We start from the raw sequence: 19,680 nt of genomic DNA, 5'->3' as shown, positions 1-19,680 counted from the left end.
TTAACTACTGAACTAATTTGATTATGATAAGAGAGTTCCTGGTCCAATGTTACTCCCAATATTTTTGTTGTAGTTACTATTTGGAGTATCTAAGATGAAAATTTTTTTAGATCCTTTTTCCATGGGAAAAAAATTACGGAAGATTTTGATGTGTTCAAGGCCAACATATTGTCCTTAAGCCATTGGCTTATTTGTTTTAACTTGTTATTAATAGATATTATCTCCTTTGGGTCTTCTGAATTTAGAGGGTACAGAAGTTGGATATCATCTGCGTATGCAAATGAGGAAAATCCAATAGACTGACTGAGGGTTAAAAAAGGTGATAAAAAGATTGAATAAAAGCGGGGAAAGAATTGAACCTTGTGGAATCCCAAAGGAATTGGTGAAGTTGTTAGATGTTGAATTATTGAAAATGACCTTGACTAATCGATCTTGAAAGTATGCTTTAAACCAATTTAGTACTGGTCGGAAATGCCAATTGAAGATGATCTATAGTATCAAATGCCACAGATAAATCAAGTGAAATCAGATGAACAGATTTATGATGATCTAAGTGATGCTGTATATTAGTTGTGAGCCCTATCATAGAATGTTCAGTTGAGTGATTTGATCTAAAACCTGTCTGATTGGGATGAAGGGTGTGAGTTTTTTCAATAAAGTTTGTTATCTGAGTAAAAACAACCTTTTCTATTAATTTGGCAAGGAATGGAAGATTGGCTATGGGTCGGTAATTCGATTCAATTGCAGTTGTTTATTTTGAGTTTTTTTATGATTGGTCGGATGATAGCTTCTTTCCATTCTTTTGGTATGTGTCCTGTTATTAGACTAGATTCTATCATTCTCTGAATAAAAGGACCAAAAAAAGAGAAATGTCGTTTTAATAGAAGTGGGGAAATTGTGTTAATGTCTGTACCCTTTATATTGATATTTTGTAAAAAAAATTTTAAGATCTTCAAAAGTTGGAATATTAAAGTTGGCACATTTGGAAATAGGGTATTGTTTGTGTTTGTACTTCATTTAGGCTAGGATTTGGGTATTTGGGTTGATGCAGTCTCTTATTTCAATTCCTCCTCTTTTAGATTATTAGTGCAGTCCTTAATCCTTAGTATCCTTGATTATTATAATATTCTGTATTACGCAGGTCTCCAAAAAAATCTTTATAGATTACGATTGATTCAAAATAGTTCAGTAAGGTTAATTTTTAACCTAAAAAAGTCAGATCATTTCACTCCTTTATATTGCAGGTTGCACTGGCTATCTGTTGAACCCAGGGATATCTTTAAATTTGGACTATTATGTTATAAGGTACTATTCGGTCTTACAGCAAACTATCTGATTGATCATTTTTTATTTGCCATTTCAAAACACTCCCATTGACTTCTGACATTTTTTGCATTTCCTTCCATAAATACTGTTGATATAAAAGATATTTTGACAGATTATTTTCCTTTCAAGCAGCAGTTAGGGACAAAGTTAATAGTTAGTGCTACCTCATATCAGCATTTTAAAAAATACTCTGAAAGCATCTTTATTCAATAAATTTCTATAGGAGAAGATCTGTACTATTTGATAATTTTATATCTTGTATCTCCTGAGTATGTCTCAGCCTCTTAGAATTGTGAACCACGGAGAACTGAAAGCTATTGCGATATACAAATAAAGATGTTATGTTATGAAAGACTAAGGAGGTTAGAGCTCTTCAGCTTGGAAAAGAGACGGCTGAGGGGAGATATAATTGAAGTCTATAGAATCCTTGGTGGTGTAGAATGTATAAGTGGATCAATTTTTTACTGTACCAAGATTTACAAAGACTAGGGGACACTTGATGAAGTTGCATAGCAACTTTTAAAACCAATAGGAGGAAATATTTTTTCACTCAGAGAATAGTTAAGCTCTGGAATGCGTTGCCAGAGGATGTGGTAAGAGAAGAGTGGTTAATGTAGCTGATTTAAAAAAGGGTTTGGACAAGTTCCTGGAGGTAAAGTCCATAGTTTGCTATTGAGCCAGACATGGAGAAAGCCATTACTTGCCCTGGATTGGTGGCATTGAATGCTGCTACTATTTGGGTTTTTGCCAGGTACTTGTGACTTGGATTGGCCTTTGTAAAGACGGGATACTTGGCTAGATGGACCATTAGTCTGACCCAGAAAAGGCTATTCTTATGTTCTTTTTGTAAGATGGACTTGGAGAAATCCACTGCTTATTCTTAGGATGAGCAGTATAAAATCTTTTACTCTTTTGGGATCTTAGCAGGTACTTGTGACCTGGATTGACCACTGTTGGAAACGATACTGGGCTTGGTGGACCTTCGGGCTGTTCCAGTTTGGCAACTCTTATGTTCTTAGATGATAGCTCAGGTAGTTGTTAGGGCAGGGGTTCAGGCTATATCTTGGTCAGTCTGTGTTCTTGTATGGATGGAGCTGATGTGTGAATGAAGTTCTGTACAATGAGGGATCATACAGCAGATCTAAATATCTTGAGCTGAATGTAAATGAGGATACACCCATGCACATACTCTGGGACACCCTGAAGGCTATACTCAGAGGGAAGTTATGTAGGTCAGCAAGCGCAAGAAGCAATGGGCAGAGCAAGAACAGGAGTTAATGGCATGGATTACATAAGAACATAAGAATAGCCTTACTGGGTCAAACCAATGGTCCATCTAGCCCAGTATCACGTCTTTGCGGAGGCCAATCTAAGTCACAAGTACCTGGCAAAAACCCAAATAGTAGTAGCAGCATTCCATGCTACTGTCTTACGTCTTTCTCAACAGCAGACTATGGATTTTCTTCCAGGAACTTGACCAAACCTTTTTTTTTTTTTTTAATTCTTTATTCATTTTATAACTTACATCAAGTGTACAGTAAATATCAAACAATTATAATACAACATCACTTGAAAAATCTTCAATATCATACACCAATAAGATTTAACCCCCACCCCCTCCCATATTCATATACAACTAATATATACCACCTGAAAATAATATCATGACATTTATATAAATATTCTTAATGGAAAACCAAGAAACCCCCCCCCACCCCAAATCCACATGTGTATTAAAATTGGGAAAAGTGTAACCTTTTTTAAAACCAGCTACATTAACTGGTCTTACCACATCTTCTGGTAACACGTTCCAGAGCTTAACTATTCTCCGAGTGAAAAAATATTTCCTCCTATTGGTTTTAAAAGTATTATCTGTAACTTCGAGTGTCCCCTAGTCTTTGTAAATCTTGGTGTAATAAAAAAATTCTAAACCACTCAGGATTTTGTAGACTTCAATCATTTCTCCCCTCAGCCATCTCTTTTCCAAGCTGAAGAGCCCTAATGTCTCGTCTTTTCTCATACGAGAGGAGTTCCATCCCCTTTATCATCTTGTTCGCTCTTTGAACTTTTTCTAGTTCCGCTATATCTTTTTTGAGATAAGGAGATCAGAACTGAATGCAATACTCAAGGTGAGGTCGCACCATTGAACGATACAGAGGCATTATAACATTTACAGCCTGTTCTACAAAGCCGCGCGGCAACAGCCCCAAAACCCTTTAAATCTCTATGGGCTTCGGGGCCGTTACTGCGCAGCTTTGTAAAACAGGCCCTTAGTCTTGTTAACCATTTATTTATTTATCTACCACTTATATCCTAAGTGGTTTACATTCAGGTACTTTATCATATTTCCCTATCTGTCCCGGTGGGCTCAAACTCTAGCTAGTATACCTGGGGCAATGAGGGGATTAAGTGACTTGCCCAGGGTTACAAGGAGCAGTGTGAACTCACAACCTCAGGGTGCTGAGGCTGTAGCTATAACCACTGCACCACACATTCCTACACACTCCCACTCCTTTTCTAATAATTCCTAGCACCCTGTTTGCCTTATTGGCCACCACACATTGGACAGAAGGCTTCAGCGTATTGTCTACAATGATGCCCAAATCCTTTTCTTGAGTGTTGACCCCCATCCAATAACTATGATTTGGATTATTCTTCCCAATGTGCAGCACTTTGCATTTATCTATATTACATTTCATCTGCCATGTGGACGCCCAGTCTTCTAATTTCCTAAGGTCTTCCTGCAGTTTTTCACAGTCTGCATCCTTTTTAACAACTTTGAACAATTTAGTGTCATCTGCAAATGTAATCACCTCACTCGTAATGCCAATTTCTAAATCATTTCTAAATAAGTTAAAATAGCACTGGTCCCAGCACAGATCCCTGCGACACACCACTATTTACCCTCCTCCACTGAGAAAATGGCCATTCTTTAGCACTCTCCAGACCAGTAGAGGTTAACTTTACGAATGGGTATATATCTAATCATGACCAGCAGGTGGAGACTGAAAACAAAACTTTGGGACAGTATATACTATCCTCCCTTCTCTATTTCCCTCAGTCTTCTTTCAGTCTCCAGCAGGTGTTGAGTGATCTGTACCCATCTCTCTTGGTAGGGCTGTTGGAATTTGTTTAGGGGTTTATTGTCCCTGTTTTTGGCCGGACGGAGCTTGGTCGGGCCCTGTTTGGGGGTTCGTCCGACCTCGGGGGTGTCAAACCCGGCGGGTCACGAGCGGGGTCCCTCCCCCCACTTCCTCCACCTCCCCACATTTTTTTAGAGGAGCCTCAGCAGTAAGCCTTGCCCCCTAAGTCAAGCAAGGCATATTGCTTCGAGAGCCTGTGGAGTCTGTTCTGTAAAAAAAAAAAAAAAAAAAAAAAAAAAAAATCCTGAGGTAGTGCTGGTCTGGAGGGTTGTTTCCCTTTAAGAAAACTGTATTTTACTGTATTTTTTCATGTAACCAGCACTTTTTTATAGCTAGGTCGCGTATGGAGCAATTGTGCCCTTCTCCGGGGGAGCAGGCCACAATTTTAGTCCAGCCGCGAGGCACTCGCGGCCGGCCTGAACTCGGCGGTTTGGGTCGGTGAGGTGGTGGAGCTCCGTCGGCAGCGGCTGCAGGCGCCCAGAGCTCCCCGCCGATGGTGCCTCGCGAGTCGGCTTGGAGCAGTGGGGAAGCCCGGTCTTCCACAACCGCCCACGGAGGGATTCCCCGAAGGATTCCCTCTCAGCTGATTTTTTGACAGCTGATGCCGACTTGCCTGTTTTAGCGGCTGAGACTGTTCAGTCTTCTCAGCCGCTACAGGCCATGGAGGGAGCATTTTTGGCGGGAACTTCGCCATTTTCTTTGTCTGGCCCCTCCATTTTGTCTGCAACCTCAGGTGACCTTCCCCCTGTATGGCGAACACAGGGGCAGGTTTCAGCATGGACCCCTGCTGGGGCAGGGAGTCCCTGGGGACCCCCAGGGGTTTTTTTGCCCCCAATTTATTTTCTTTCTTTGTGCGGACTTTTGGGGGTCCCACGTGCGCCTGGGGGGTTTTGGGGGGGGTTTCCCTCCGCGCCCCCTATGGCTTTGCCTCCCTCTTTTCGTTTGGCGTCCCCTCTTCCTCCTCCCTCATCCAAGCGCCCGCGGGGGGGCTTGGATTGCGAATTGGTGGGCGGAGGAGCGTGTTGGCCTGGTTGAGGACCTGGCTGCTTTGGCGGGCTTCCAGGATCCTCTAGAGGGGACGCCTGTTGGCAGCGGGGCGGCGGGTTTCCCGTCTTCCAGAGCAGATGCGTCCGTGGTGCGCTTTTTATTCAGAGGGATGAGCTTTTAGACCTGTGTAGCAGGTCTCCTTGGTGCGGCATTTTTGCAGTGTCGCCGCCGGAGACCCCGCGTATGGGGGCCCCTCTGCTTCAGGGGGTCTGTCCTGTTTCCCGCTTTTTTCCTGTGCGTCAGGATTTGCGGGATTTTGTGTTGGCGCAGTGGCCTATGGGCGCAGTTTCGTTTGGTGTGCGCCTTGGCTCTTGGGTATCCCGTCCCGGAGGGAGGTGGGGCTACCTTAATTTCGCCAATGGGGAACGCGGTGGTCTCGGCACTTCCTAAGCGGCATACCGTGCCTGTTATGGACGGTTCTGCTCTTAGGGTCTCGGAGGAGCGTGCGTTAGAGACACTTCTTAAGTATGATTTTGATGTTTCTGCCTTTGGGGTCCAGGCGGCTATTTGTGGGGAGCTAGTCGCTCGCGCCGTGTTTCGGTGGGCTGAGCGTGTCCTGGATCGAGAGTCTGATGACTGGTCTCTAGTGGATCAGGAGGTAGCGAAGATTGCGATGGCTGCCTCGTTCCTCTCAGCTGCTCTTTATGACTTGGTGCGGATTTCGGCTAAGTCTATGGCGTGGCCGCGCGGCGTGTTTTGTGGCTGCGCGCTTGGGCGGCGGATTCTGCGTCCAAAGCTAAGTTTACTAAAGTTCCCTTTAGGGGGTCTTTTTGTTTGGAGAGGAATTAGATGAGTTGATTCAGACTCTGACGGACTCGAAGGTGCCCCGTCTGCCTGAGGACCGTGCCCGCCCTGCGTCTGGGTGTGGGGCTGCCCGGGGGCGTTTGCGGGAATTTCGCAAGTAACGCCCGGGGCGTGGGGCTGCTTCTTTCCCGGCTCAGGGTTTTTCCCGGGGTCGGTTCTTCCAGCGCATGCAGCCCTTTCGGGGGGCCCGTCGGGGGGCAGGGAATCCCTCCGCCGGTTCCCCCGCTTCCCGTCCTGCGCAATGACTCCTTGCCGGCGCCCCCTTTGGTTCCGGTGGGGGCCCGGCTGCGCAATTTTTTCCCCAAATGGGCCGAGATCGCGTCCGATCAGTGGGTCCTTGAGGTGGTGCGGGACGGTTACGCTCTGGAGTTTACCCGCTCTCTGCCGGACCTTTTCCTCGCTTCTCCATGTCAGACTCCATGGAAGACGCAGGTTTTTCGTCAAACCCTTCAGCGTTTGCTAGATCTCGAGGCAGTGGTGCCGGTGCCCCCTACGGAGTGGGGCACCGGCAGGTACTCCATTTATTTTGTGGTGGCCATAAAGGAGGGGACCTTTCGGCCCATCCTGGATTTGAAAGGGGTCAACAGAGCTCTCAAGATTCCGTCTTTCCGCATGGAAACGCTGCGGTCGGTCTTTCTGGCGGTTCAGCCGGGGGAGTTTCTTACGTCTCTCGATCTGACGGAGGCCTTCTTGCAGGTTCCAATTCGGACCTCTCATCAGCGCTTCCTTCGCTTTGCGATCTTGGGGCGGCACTTTCAGTTCTGTGCGCTTCCCTTTGGTCTGGCCACGGCTCCTCGGACGCTCACCACGGTAATGGTGGTCGTCGCGGCAGCCTTGCGGTCGGTGGGCATCCTGGTTCACCCCTACCTGGACGACTGGTTGATTCGGGCAAAGTCGTTGCAGGAGAGCTCCCGGGTTACGGCTCGGGTGGTGGTGTTTCTCCGGTCGCTGGGCTGGGTGGTCAACCTTTCCAAGAGTCGGTTGGTCCCGGCTCAGCGTCTGGAGTGCCTTGGGGTTATGTTCGACACCTCCTTGGGGAAGGTCTTCCTTCCAGAGGCCCGGGTGAGCAAATTGCAATCTCAGATTCGCCTGCTTTTGGCGTCCCGGGGTTCTCGGGCGCGAGATTTCCTCCAAGTCCTGGGGTCAATGGCGGCGTCCCTGGACGTGGTGAGGTGGGCGCGGGCCCACATGCGTCCTCTTCAGTATGCTCTGCTCCGGAGGTGGTCTCCCCGGAGGCAAGATTTGGATGTTCCGGTTCCCCTGCGAGGCTTGGCGCGCTGCAGTCTGCGCTGGTGGCTCCGGACCCCTCACCTGGTTCAGGGGGTGGGTCTGGATCTCCCGCAGTGGACGGTGCTCCTTACGGATGCGAGTCTCCTCGGTTGGGGGGCTCAGTTTATGGGCCACTCAGCTCGGGGCACCTGGTCCGCGGAGGAGGCCTCCTGGTCGATCAACGTGTTGGAGACCAGAGCGGTCAGGCTGGCGCTGTTAGCTTTCCACTCCCTTTTGCTGGGCAAGTTGGTCAGAGTCCTGTCGGACATTGCCACGGCGGTGGCTTATGTCAATCGTCAGGGGGGCACCAAGAGCACTCCTGGGGCGCAGGAGGCGGCTCGGCTCATGGGTTGGGCGGAGTCCCATCTTCTGGACCTCTCGGCTTCTCATATAGCCGGGGTAGAAAATGTTCAGGCAGACTTCCTCAGTCGTCACTTCCTGGATCCAGGAGAGTGGTTTCTCGGCGCCGGAGCGTTTCGGTTGATAGTGCAAGCTTGGGGGCAGCCCCTGATGGACCTGATGGCCACGAGTGGCAACGCCAAAGTGCCCCGCTTCTTCAGTCGTCGCAGGGACGGGCTGGCCGAGGGTCTGGGTGCTCTGGTCCAGCCTTGGCCAACGGAGGGGCTGTTGTATGTGTTCCCTCCTTGGCCGCTGGTGGGCAGAGTGCTTCTTCGCATTGTTCACCATCCGGGTTTGGTGGTGCTGGTGGCTCCGGATTGGCCTCGACGTCCGTGGTATGCGGATCTGGGGAGGCACCTGGTGGCGGTTCCTCTTCCTCTGCCTCTCTCGGACGACCTTCTGATGCAGGGTCCCATTCCCATGTTCGACCCGTCTCCCTTCTGTCTTACGGCATGGCTCTTGAAAGGGGTCGCCTTAGCAAGAAGGGATATTCAGACAAGGTGATCTCTACACTTTTGGGGTCCCGGAGGCTTTCTACCTCTCGGGCTTATGTGCGGGTTTGGTGTTTCTTTGAGGAATGGTGTCGGGCGCGGGGAGTGACCTCTTTTCGCGCTTCTCTGCCTAACATTCTAGAGTTCTTGCAGGATGGCCTGGATAGAGGCCTGGCTTGGTCTTCTCTCCGGGTTCATCTTGCGGCCCTGTCGGCCTTTCGAGGGTTGGTGTCAGGTCAGCGTTTATCGGCTCTTCCTGATGTGATTCGGTTTCTGCGGGCGGCCAAGTTGCTTAGGCCTCCCCTACGGCCCTCGGTTCCCTCTTGGGATCTTAATCGGGTTCTCTCTGTTTTGGTGCGCCCGCCTTTCGAGCCCTTGGACGACTGTTCTTTGAAGGACCTTACTTTGAAGGCGGTCTTTTTGGTGGCCATTACTTCTGCTAGGCGTGTTTCTGAGCTGCAGGCTTTCTCTTGTAGGGCTTCCTTCTTGGAGTTTTCTAGGGAGCGGGTCGTCTTGCGGCCTGTTCCTTCCTTTCTGCCGAAGGTTGTTTCTCCTTTTCATGTCAATCAATCGGTGATTCTTCCGGTCTTGGGTGGTCGGGAGGGCTCTTCTGAGCAACGACAGCTGCGCAAGTTGGATGTCGGTCGGGTCCTTCGCTCTTATGTGCAGCGGACCCAGGAATTCCGGAAGTCCGATCATCTCTTTGTCCTCCTGGCTGGTCCTCGTCGGGGAGCTGGCGCTTCTAAGGCTACTATTGCGCGCTGGATCAAGGAGACGATTGCTTCCGCTTATCTTCTGAAACAGCAGCCTGTTCCAGAGTTTCTCAAGGCTCATTCCACTCGGGGTCAGGCGGCTTCTTGGGCTGAGTCGTCGCTCGTGCCTCCGGTGGATATTTGTAAGGCTGCGGTTTGGTCCTCCTTGCATTCATTTGTTAGACATTATCGGGTAGATGTTCAGGCGCGTCGGGACGCGGTGTTCGGTGAGCGTGTTCTGGTATCGGCCCTTCGGGGGTCCCGCCCGTGAGAGGGACTGCTTTGGTACGTCCCATTCGTAAAGTTAACCTCTACTGGTCTGGAGAGTGCTAAAGAAGGAGAAATTAGGTTCTTACCTGCTAATTTACTTTCTTTTAGCTTCTCCAGACCAGTAGAGGTCCCCACCCTGTCTGTTGTTGTTGTTGTTGGGGCTGTTTTCGCGGGCAGTTTTTGTTTTTTGCTGCGGGTTCTAGTATTTTTCTAGGGCCGGGGAGAATTAAAGAACAGCGGCTGTGGCTCGGCTGGCTTAGCTGGCGAGCTGTGGGGACATTTTCCTTCGGGTATTTCTCCTCTGCATTTTCCAACAGCATTTGGGTATGTTATTTGTTACTCCTGTTCGGAGTATTGTTTTCTTCCTGTTTTCCAGTTCTTGGTTCTGCTTGGCTATTCGGCAGACTGAGGGAAATAGAGAAGGGAGGATAGTATATACTGTCCCAAAGTTTTGTTTTCAGTCTCCACCTGCTGGTCATGATTAGATATATACCCATTCGTAAAGTTAACCTCTACTGGTCTGGAGAAGCTAAAAGAAAGTAAATTAGCAGGTAAGAACCTAATTTCTCCTTCTGTTTTCTGGTAGTAGAGCAGGGTAATTCAGCAGGACCATCATAAGCTTCTCTGCGGATTTTGGAATCCTTAAGGATTCAGTACAGGGATCCCTCCATTCAAACTTCACTGGGAACAATATTTTGGATGGAGTGGGAGCTGGAGGAGATGAGAAGGAGAAATAAGCAAGTTCTCATCCGCTGGCTTTTGGCCTGGCTCCTAAATAAAAATTTGTTGAAGCCTGGCTTAATGTTTTTATCATTCCATTGATCCATATCATATCAAATAATATTAATTAGGATTTAGAGAAATATTCACCTTGGTAATGAAGGCCAGTCTTATAGTCTAAGAGATGAAGAACTTTTGTATACAAAAGAGGAGTGGGACTTGGGTGTGATTGTATGTGATGATCTTAAGATGGCCAAACACGTAGAAAAAGTGATAATGAAAGCTAGAAGGATTCTTGGGAGAATGAGGAGAGGAATGGCCAGTAGGAAAAAGAAGGTAATGATGCCTCTGTATGACTCTGGTGAGACCTCATTTAGAAAATTGAGTATAATTCTGGAGGCCATAACAGAATGAAATTGGTCCAGAGGATGGCTACTGAAATGTTTGGTGGCTTTCATCAAAGCATAAAGATCTCAACATGTATAATTTGGAGAAAAGGCAAGAGAGAGGAGATATGATAGAGATGTTTAAATATCTATGTGGCATAAATGCACATGAGGTGGATCTCTTTCAGTTGAAAAGAAACTCTGGAATGAGGGGCATAGGATGAAAGAGAGAGGGGATATAGACCTCAGAAAATACTTTTTCATGGAGTGGTGAATGCATGGACCATCTTCCCGGTGGAGACAAAAAGTGTATCTGAATTCAAGAAAGCTTGAGACAAGTACATTGGGTCACCGAGGGAGAGAAAGGGATAATAGATGGCATGCATAGGCAGACTAGATAGGCCATATGATCTTTTTCTGCCTTCATTTTTCTGTATTTCTATGTAATTCACTATATTGGTCCAAAAATGTTTGTATATTACACTCAATGCTCTGAATTTTTTGTTTTTCCTGAAAAATAGGCTTTTAACAAATGTGCACCCTAGATAACACTAGTTTCTAGTGACATAAACAAAAGATTACATAGTAATAGCTCTAGACCCAATCATGCACAAGAGGTTTAACATGTTTTGTGTACATCACCTCTAACACAAATGCCTTAGGATACTTAAACAGCTAACAGTCCTGTATTTACTGCTGTGTTTCTTCAGTGGTAGGAGGTCTCCTGTCTGCTCATCTGCTGACCAAGAGAGCCGGCCTGGAAGTGGAGAAGGGCTGGCCATGCTCTGGTCCCCTCCTGAGAATGGCAGAGGAAGCAGCACGGAAACTTCTTCCAGGTTAGCAAAATTTCTTGAATCCTCTGGCTTCTGCTTCTAGCTAAGAGTGCTGTACCACATAAGGGGCCCGAATAATTGCAATAAACTAAATTCAGATATGCTTCCCTGTGCCATAAAAACAAGAGTGTGTGTTTACCTTCAGTGAAGGCATTATACAAGGGAAAGGAGGAGATACAAAGGGATGAGAAATAGGAAACAGGGGAATGTGGCACAGTGGCTAGAGCTACAGCCTCAGTACCCCGAGATTGTGGGTTCAAAACCCATGCTGCTCCTTGTGACCCTGGGCAAGTCACTCAATCCCCCCTTGCCCCAGGTATATTAGATAGAGTGTGAGCTTTCGCTAGGAAGAATTTCTATGGGGACAAAATCTCCAGGTCAAAAAATCAAATCAGTACACTGTTCCACATCTGGCGAAACCTAACTTCTTTAAAAACGAATCCTCCCCCACCCCCCTCCCTTCTCCAAATGACCTAGCCAAATTCTTCAATGATAAGATCACTACCATAAAGAGCTCATTCCCCCCAGCTATCTCTTACAACTCTCTTCCTCCGAAGGACTCCGCCCCTATCCCTGCTGACAGATCATGGACTACTTTCAAACTCATATCCGAGCCCCAGATCTCCAAACTTTGCCTCAAACTCAAATCCTGCAAGTGCATCCTAGATCCTTTCCCATCCTACCTCTACGAAAACATCCCTGCGCAGGCCATCTCTTCCCTTACTAACCTTATAAATAAAGCTTTACTATCGGGCCTGTTCTCCACAGAAATGGGGCACATTGCCTTATCCCCTCTTCTGAAAAAAGCCGATCTAGACCCCTCCTTACCATCGAACTACCGCCCCATAGCTAACATCCCTCTTTTAACAAAACTTCTAGAGACCATAGTCGCTACTCAGCTCTCCTTTTACCTAGAGAGATTCTCCATTCTCCAACACTTCCAATACGGATTTAGACCCAATTTCAGAACCGAGTCCCTCCTAGTTTCCTTAATTTCAAAGGTGCAACAACTACACGCTCGAAACAAATTTGCCGTTCTTCTACAGTTCGATCTCTTTGCGGCTTTCAACGTAGTGCACCATGACATACCCTGTTTCCCCGAATATATGACACTGTCTTATATTTTTTAAAACTCCAAAATATGCACAAGGTCTTATTTTCAGGGGGATGTCTTATTTTTCCATGAAGAAGAATACAGTACACATTTATTGCTGAAAAAAAGACATTTATTACCTGTATATGGTACAGGTCATCACAAACCAGAAAAGTTGTATCACAAACCAGAAAAAACTGTATCACAAACCAGAAAAACATTTACTGTATAACAGTTTACAGTATGATACATTTACACATTTAATCAATGACAATCAAGTCATCATCTTCTGGAACATCATCATAATAACTCACACCCTGAGGTTCCAGGTCAATTACTTGGGACTCCATTTCTTTCACAATCAGTGGACCAAATCTCTCATGTTTAGCAATAGCAGTGTCCTCAAATGAGTACTTCTTATCAAGGTAGCCTGCTCGTAATGCATGTTCAATGCAACTGTTAGTGATTTTATCCCATGAATTCTTCACCCAAGTCACAACCTCTTGCAGTTTAGGTTTCACAAAGTTTCCACGCTGATTTCTCTCCATTCTATTTTCAATGTAGTCATTAATTTCCATGCGCAGATTGTCCTTGAATGGCTTGTTGTTTGCAATATCAAGGGTCTGGAGAAAGGCTGTCATTCCCGCAGGAATCATTATTTGATCTATTTTTCTTTCATGAAGAAATGACTTCATATCTTTAGCACGGTGAGTGCTAGCTGCATCCCAGACTAGCAGACCTCTTTGACCTCCTCGCATAACAAGTGGCAGCATTAAATCTACCCACTTTCTTATAACAGCTTGTGTGGCCCAGGCTTTTTCAGTTTCAAGGACAAAAATTCCTGAAACACATTCAATCTTTTCCTTCTTGCCCTTAGAAATTATTAGAGGTAGGACTTTAGTGCCATCCAGACGAATTGCCAAAATACAGGTTACACGTGCACTTTCATAAGCAGTGGAGGGAATATAGACTGAGGAGGCACCCCGCTGTTCAATTGTTGTTTGAGATGATTGGCCCATAAACACTGCAGTTTCATCCATAGCAATCATGTTGGAAAGCTTGTATTTAGAGAAGTCAATCTCATCAATAAAGGACTTGAATGCAAGTGCTCGCTTAATCACTTGAGCATCTTCCAGCCTAAACAATGTCGTGGATCTTCTTAAAGACAATTCACTTCTCTGAAGGAAATTATCCAGCCAGTGTTGTGATGCTTTGAAATTTTCAGAGGCTATGTTAAACTGTGGCGCCATTGCAAGGGCGAATTCTTGAATATGAGCCCTATTCACAACCAAAGCCTTTGTTCTCCTGTCAACAACCCATTCACAGATCAGATCTTCCAGCTCAGAAAATATTGGTTTCCGACCTGATCCACACTTGCGTTTGTTAGAATTTCCCTTTTCCACTTGTTCAACTAGTTTACCATACTCTGCTCGCCACTTGCGGAGCAATCGTATATTCAACATTTTTTCTTTGCAGAAAGCAGCAAGATTTTGGCCCCAAGATTCTTCCACGATTCTCCTCTTGTACTCCACAGAGTAGCTTTTTCTTTTTGTGGCCATGCCTAAGGGTAAAAGAATAAAAAATGGCACTAGGGTATCCTGGGTTGGGGTGGGGGGATGATCTTTTAAAATGATACAGAGGGGGGAATCAAAATGGCATAAGAGAATCAGGGGGATGGGCGGTTACCATCTTAACAGTATGGAGAGAAAAACGTTAGCTTGCCATGTAAAAGGTAAATAAAAATTTGCATGCAAATCCTTTAAACCAGATTTTTGATTTTACAGTTAACAATCTGGTTTAAAGGATTTGCATGCCAATTTTTATTTACCTTTTACATGGCAAGCTAACGTTTTTGGAAATGTGTCTGTAACACGGTAAATGTACACTTGTAAAGTTTGAACTTGAAATCAGCTTTCAAATCTGTTAGAAAACAGCATCCTCCACATACCGTACAGATCAGATACAGATTTGCAGTTTGCTTTTAAAACACTAGATGGCAGCATCACTATGTACGGTATCACTACAAGTACCGTATTTTCACGTAGATAACGCGCACCCGTGTAAAACGCGCACACGGGTATAGGGCGCGAAAAACACAAATTTATGTACAGAAATTTTTATATACCGCACACACCCGTATACCGCGCAGCAAGCCCGACTCTCCCATCGCCGTCTGACTCTCCTTTCGCCCGCCCCGACTCTCCTCTCCCCCTTGAAGTCCTGTCCCCACCCTGAAAGCCTGATGCCCCCCCCCGATGTCCGATTCACCCCCCACCACATCCCCTCTTTATATATCCCTTTGTAAATCTTTCCCCTCTTTCTTCCTATATTTTTAGCTTTGTAAACTGTGTCGAGCTCCACTCCCGTGGAGATGATGCGGTATATAAACTTAAGGTTTAGTTTAGTTTAGTTTAGTTTAGTGACAGACAAGAAAAAATGCTTGAGTACTTGAATGTAAACCACTTAGTGGTATATAAAATATAAGAGGATGGAATTTAGGGGGAAGGAGAAAACTGGGAATAAAGGCCCATATACTGCAATCAATAATAAAAGGCATTTCCACAGATAGAGCAATGCTTTTCAAAATGGCCAATTTCATAGTTATATTGCTCACCCTTTATTTGGGTAAAAGTATAGCTGTTTCTCAATAATGCTGTGCTCTTTGTATACCATTTAAATTGTCTCAGAGTGAGGGAATATTGAGTTACTGTATTCAGTTTTGGGGGTCATATTGAGGTACTGCATTCCGTTTTAGGGGTCATATCTTGCTAAAAATCTCAATGGACTTTTAGAGTAAAGCAGCCAAAATGATGTGGAGTCTGTGCTGGATGTATGAGAAGAGTCTTGAAGACTTGAATATATATACGTTGGCAGAGAGGAAAATTAGAGATATAACACAGACATTTAAATTCTTAAGAATTGCTGCAAAGGATGGGCTAGGTGATCAACTTCCAAAAAAGTCACCTCATTCCGATGCAAGAGTTTGAGTATCTGGGGATCCATTTCGCCACGGGCGTGAACAAAAGATTTCTTCCGGAGGCACGCAAGGAAAAGCTTCTCAAACAGATCCGAGCTCCTCTTTGCATGCCCGCTCCCAAAGCTTGGCAATACTTGCAGGAGCTAGAGAAAATGGTTGCGACCATAGGTGTTGTCCTCTGGATGAGAGCCCACATTCAGCCACTCCAGGAGGTGCTCCTTTCCTGGTGGTGTCCTCCCCTGCATCGGTGGCTCCCCTGGACCACGGGGGCTCATCAAAGCCTAGTCTGGTGGTTGAATCCTCTCTTTAGCCAGAAGACTTCCACTCTATATCTCAACCTAGGTGATTTTGAGGATGGACGCCAGCCTTTACTGCTGGAGGGCGCATTGCGAGGGGCATCCAATTCAGGGACGCTGGTTTCCTTCCCAGAGGAAGTGGTCAATCAATTGATTGAAGCCTTGAGCGATTCGTTTGACTCTTCTGAGGTTCGAGAGTGCGCTGAGAACAAGGCAGTCCGGGACAACACTACAGACAGCACTGAGACAACACTATGGCACTATGGCAAATTTCCCAAACACAAGAAAGGATATCAATATAATATCTTTAACAAAAGACAGGCAGACACATCCTTGGTCAAAAAACTCCAAGATAAGTGGAAAAATACATTTCTTATTACAACTGTCATCTAAGTATATCGAAATAACATCACACTTATCTAAAAAGAATTCATAGTAGTCTTCGTAGTACTGGGCTGTAGAAGCAGGAAAAAACCCACATAGTGGAGCATGAGCAAAAAAGGCTATTCACTCTTTACCGCTTGCACGCTATCGCCACAATTTCCAACAGGACTCCCTGTTTTGCAAACAAGCTTCATCAGGGCATTGCGAAACAGGGAACCATGTTGGAAATTGTGGCGATAGCGTGCAAGCGGTGAAGAGTGAATAGCCGTTTTTGCTCATGCGTGTTTTTTCCTGCTTCTACAGCCCAGTACTATGAATTCTTTTTAGATAAGTGTGATGTTATTTTGATATACTTAAAAGACAGTGGTAATAAGAAATGTATTTTTTCACTTATCGTGGAGTTTTTTGACCAAGGATGTGTCTGCCTGTCTCAATCTCAGTATTTTGAGATATGTTTGTCTAAATGGGAAGTTATTTTTGGTACCCCTGTTAGACACTGAGGTCTTTTCTCCAATTTTGTGTATGATTGTTGGTAGTGCTGGGTGGATGTTTGGATGTTTTTTGTTGAAGATACTATGGACAATATTACAGCAGTGACATATGTATATCTCCAAGGGGGCGTGAGGAGAGTGCACTTCTGCTAGTAAAAGTCCAAATGCTTTTTTGTTGGGCAGAAACTGATCTGCAAGCGCTTTCAGCGGCACATGTGGCAGAAGTGGACAACGTACAGGCAAATTTTCTCAACCACCAAACCCTGGATCCTGGGGAGTGATCGCTATCCCAGAAAGCTTTCACTTGTATAGTGAAAAGATGGTGAAGTCCTCCATTCGACCTGATGGCCTAGCTTCCAACAAGAAAGTGACTCTGTTCTTCAGCCAAAGGCGTGAACCAGGAAGCAAAAGTTAGGACACCATGGTTAAGCTGTGGCCCAAGACAGGGCTTCTCTATGCCTTCCCACCATGGCCCATGATAGGCCATCTGCTGCGCAGAATCAGGGCGCACCAGGTAAGGGTAATATGGTGGCGCCAAACTGGCCAAGGCGCCCATAATATGCAGACCGACTATGTCTCCAGCTGGGTCGGGAGACGTGGGGTCAGGGTCTCAAGCTTTCCTGCCATTCACGCTTGTTACGCAGGGTCTGATAGCGCTGCAGGATCCGGAACGCTTTGATCTTATGGCATGGCTCTTGAGCACGCAGCACTGGTATGTAGGGGCTACTTAGATGGGGTAGTTGCCACCATCCTCCAGAGTAAAAAGAAGTCAGCTGTTGCAGCGTATGCAAAGGCATGGAAATGTTTCCAAGCCTGGTGTGCCCTTAGGGGTGAGGACCTGGACTCCATGTTGGACCCAGTGGTACTAGCCTTTCTTCAAGGGGGCCTAGAAAAGGGTTTTGCTGTAGGCTCTCTGAGAGTGCAGATAGCTGGCCTTTCTTGCTTCGGTCCTAATCAACGTGGGAGCTCTCTTGCAGCTCATCTGGATGTGGTTAGATTTTTAAAAGGTGCGTTACAGCTCTGCCCTCTGCTGCAACAACTGTTCCTGACTTGGAATTTTAACCTGGTTCTCAGGGCGCTCACGAGTCTGCCCTATGAACCACTGGACCAGGCTTCTGTGATGGATCTCACCATCAAGACAGTATTTTTGGTGGCCATTACCTCTGCCCAGAGGGTATCTGAGCTTCAGGCTTTGTCTTGTAGAGATCCTTTTCTTAGAATTACGGGCTCTAGTGTGACTCTGTGCACTGTCCCCTCCTTCCTGCCGAAAGTGGTCTCCAGCTTCCACATCAAACAGGAGATGCATCTGCCAGCCTATGCACCTTTGGGTTTGAAGAAACATGACAGGGTTTTGAAATCTCTGGATGTGTACAGGCTTTTACTGAGATATCCAATGTTTTCTCCAACCGTCCCTCAGCCCATCATCGATACCATACTTTTTTTCTTTCAATTTTTTTTTCACTTTCCCTTATTTCTTTTTTCTTTCTTGCTCCTTGTTCTCTTTCCCTCCCTCCCTACTCCCTCTGCACTTTTTTCTCCTTTGCATAGACATAATTTGATGTTTTCTAGTGCAATAGGGTTGTCATTCTGGACAGATGGCTAATATCCCAGTGTTTGTAAACCATGCAGAAGGAATCCACTCCAGATTTTGAATCCCTCCTCTTTCACTAGAAGGCTCTGCTGCCCCCTTCAGTATTTCCTTTTGCACATGAGCCAGAAGGAGTGTTTTTCTCTGCTCTGCTTATTTCTTCATTGTTTTGGGGTTTTTTTTCATAGTTTTGACCTCTTTCGGTGCTAAGATCTCCCCTAGTCGAGGGTTCAGCTCTGCCTGCTTGGAGAAGCAGCAGACTTGAGTCTGCAACTGACAGGCCGATCCCTTGTGGTACCTGTTAGCCAGCCTGCAGGAGCCTTTTTGGATCTCAGGGCTGTTCCCCTTATAGCTTTGCTCGCCTATTGAATCGCAGAGGCTTGAGTCAGGCTCTTAGGCATCCATAGGGGGCTCAGTAGGGTTTTGCAGGGTGCAGGCTTCATTTCGCCTAACCCATTTCACATTGCGAGTCTGTGGGAGTTGGTAATCCTACCTCAGTTTCTCTTCCCCTCACAACCCATCTCGTCTAGCTCTTAGTGCCTGTGCTACTCTTTGCTATGCTTCCCCGTTCCTTTCCCAGAGCCTCCCTCAGTACTCCTCCTCACTTTGGTAGACCTAAGTCAGGAAGCCTGTCTGACCTTCACTGCAATTCTTTTCTGTTCCCTGCTATTAGCCCATTGGTCAGATATTCTTTAGCCAGCCAATAGGCTGCAGGGGAAAGCGGGACAAGTAGTTTAGGAGACACCAACCTTCTGTCCTTCTTTACCCTTCGGTCTATTGGTTGGCTATGGAATGTGTGACCAATGGTGTCTACTAAGCTACTGGTCCTGCTTTCTTTGCAGTTTACTGGCTAGCTAAGGATTATCTGACCAGTGGAGCTGCAGGGAGAAGTGGGAACAGTAGCTACAGAAACACAGCCTTTCTTCCTGTTTTCCCATGCAGAACTTGTTGCTACATTGGGAAGATTTCAGCTCTTATATCTGGGCAGTGCTTGAAAAAATAAGGGAGTGCTCAAGCACTCACAGTATCCACAAAGCTGGCACCTATGGCAAGATCCCTTCTTCCCTGCCACGACTCGGATCTCTAAGTTTGAGCTGAGCAGTGTCATAAGTTTGGATTGGTCTCTCGGTTTTAAGTGTCGTGAGACTTGAAACCATGAGACTAACCTGAACTTCCAGCACCATGCAGCTCAGACTTGCAGAGAGCTGAGTAATGCTGGGGAAGCAGGAGCCATTGTTTGTTCTGCAGCTGAAGCCAGGTAAGGTGTAAGAGACTCAGTAAAGCCTGGGGGTGGGGGGTACATGAGAGACAGCAAGTAGACTGGATGAAGACTGTGGGTAGAGATAACACACTATTGTATTTTGCCACTATTTGACGAAGCATATAATGGTTTGTGTTTTGGTCCTCCAAA

The 19,680-nt window shown here is 46.1% G+C and overlaps 1 protein-coding gene across 4 annotated transcripts in view; it reads left to right on the top strand.

Annotated features, from left to right (window-relative positions):
* LOC117352584 (ER degradation-enhancing alpha-mannosidase-like protein 2) overlaps positions 1–19,680 on the top strand; it is an 82,062-nt gene that overhangs the window by 28,914 nt on the left and 33,468 nt on the right. For all 4 annotated transcript variants that reach the window (XM_033929122.1, XM_033929124.1, XM_033929121.1 and 1 more), the window contains exon 6: positions 11,318–11,443. In XM_033929122.1, coding sequence (XP_033785013.1) covers positions 11,318–11,443 — 126 coding nt within the window. The remainder of the gene's footprint in view (positions 1–11,317; positions 11,444–19,680) is intronic.

The sequence above is a fragment of the Geotrypetes seraphini genome, chromosome 1, assembly GCF_902459505.1.
Source record: "Geotrypetes seraphini chromosome 1, aGeoSer1.1, whole genome shotgun sequence".
NCBI classification, from domain to species: Eukaryota; Metazoa; Chordata; class Amphibia; order Gymnophiona; family Dermophiidae; genus Geotrypetes; species Geotrypetes seraphini.
Note: the sequence above shows the minus strand (reverse complement) of the source record. Positions and strands in the feature narration are given on the sequence as shown.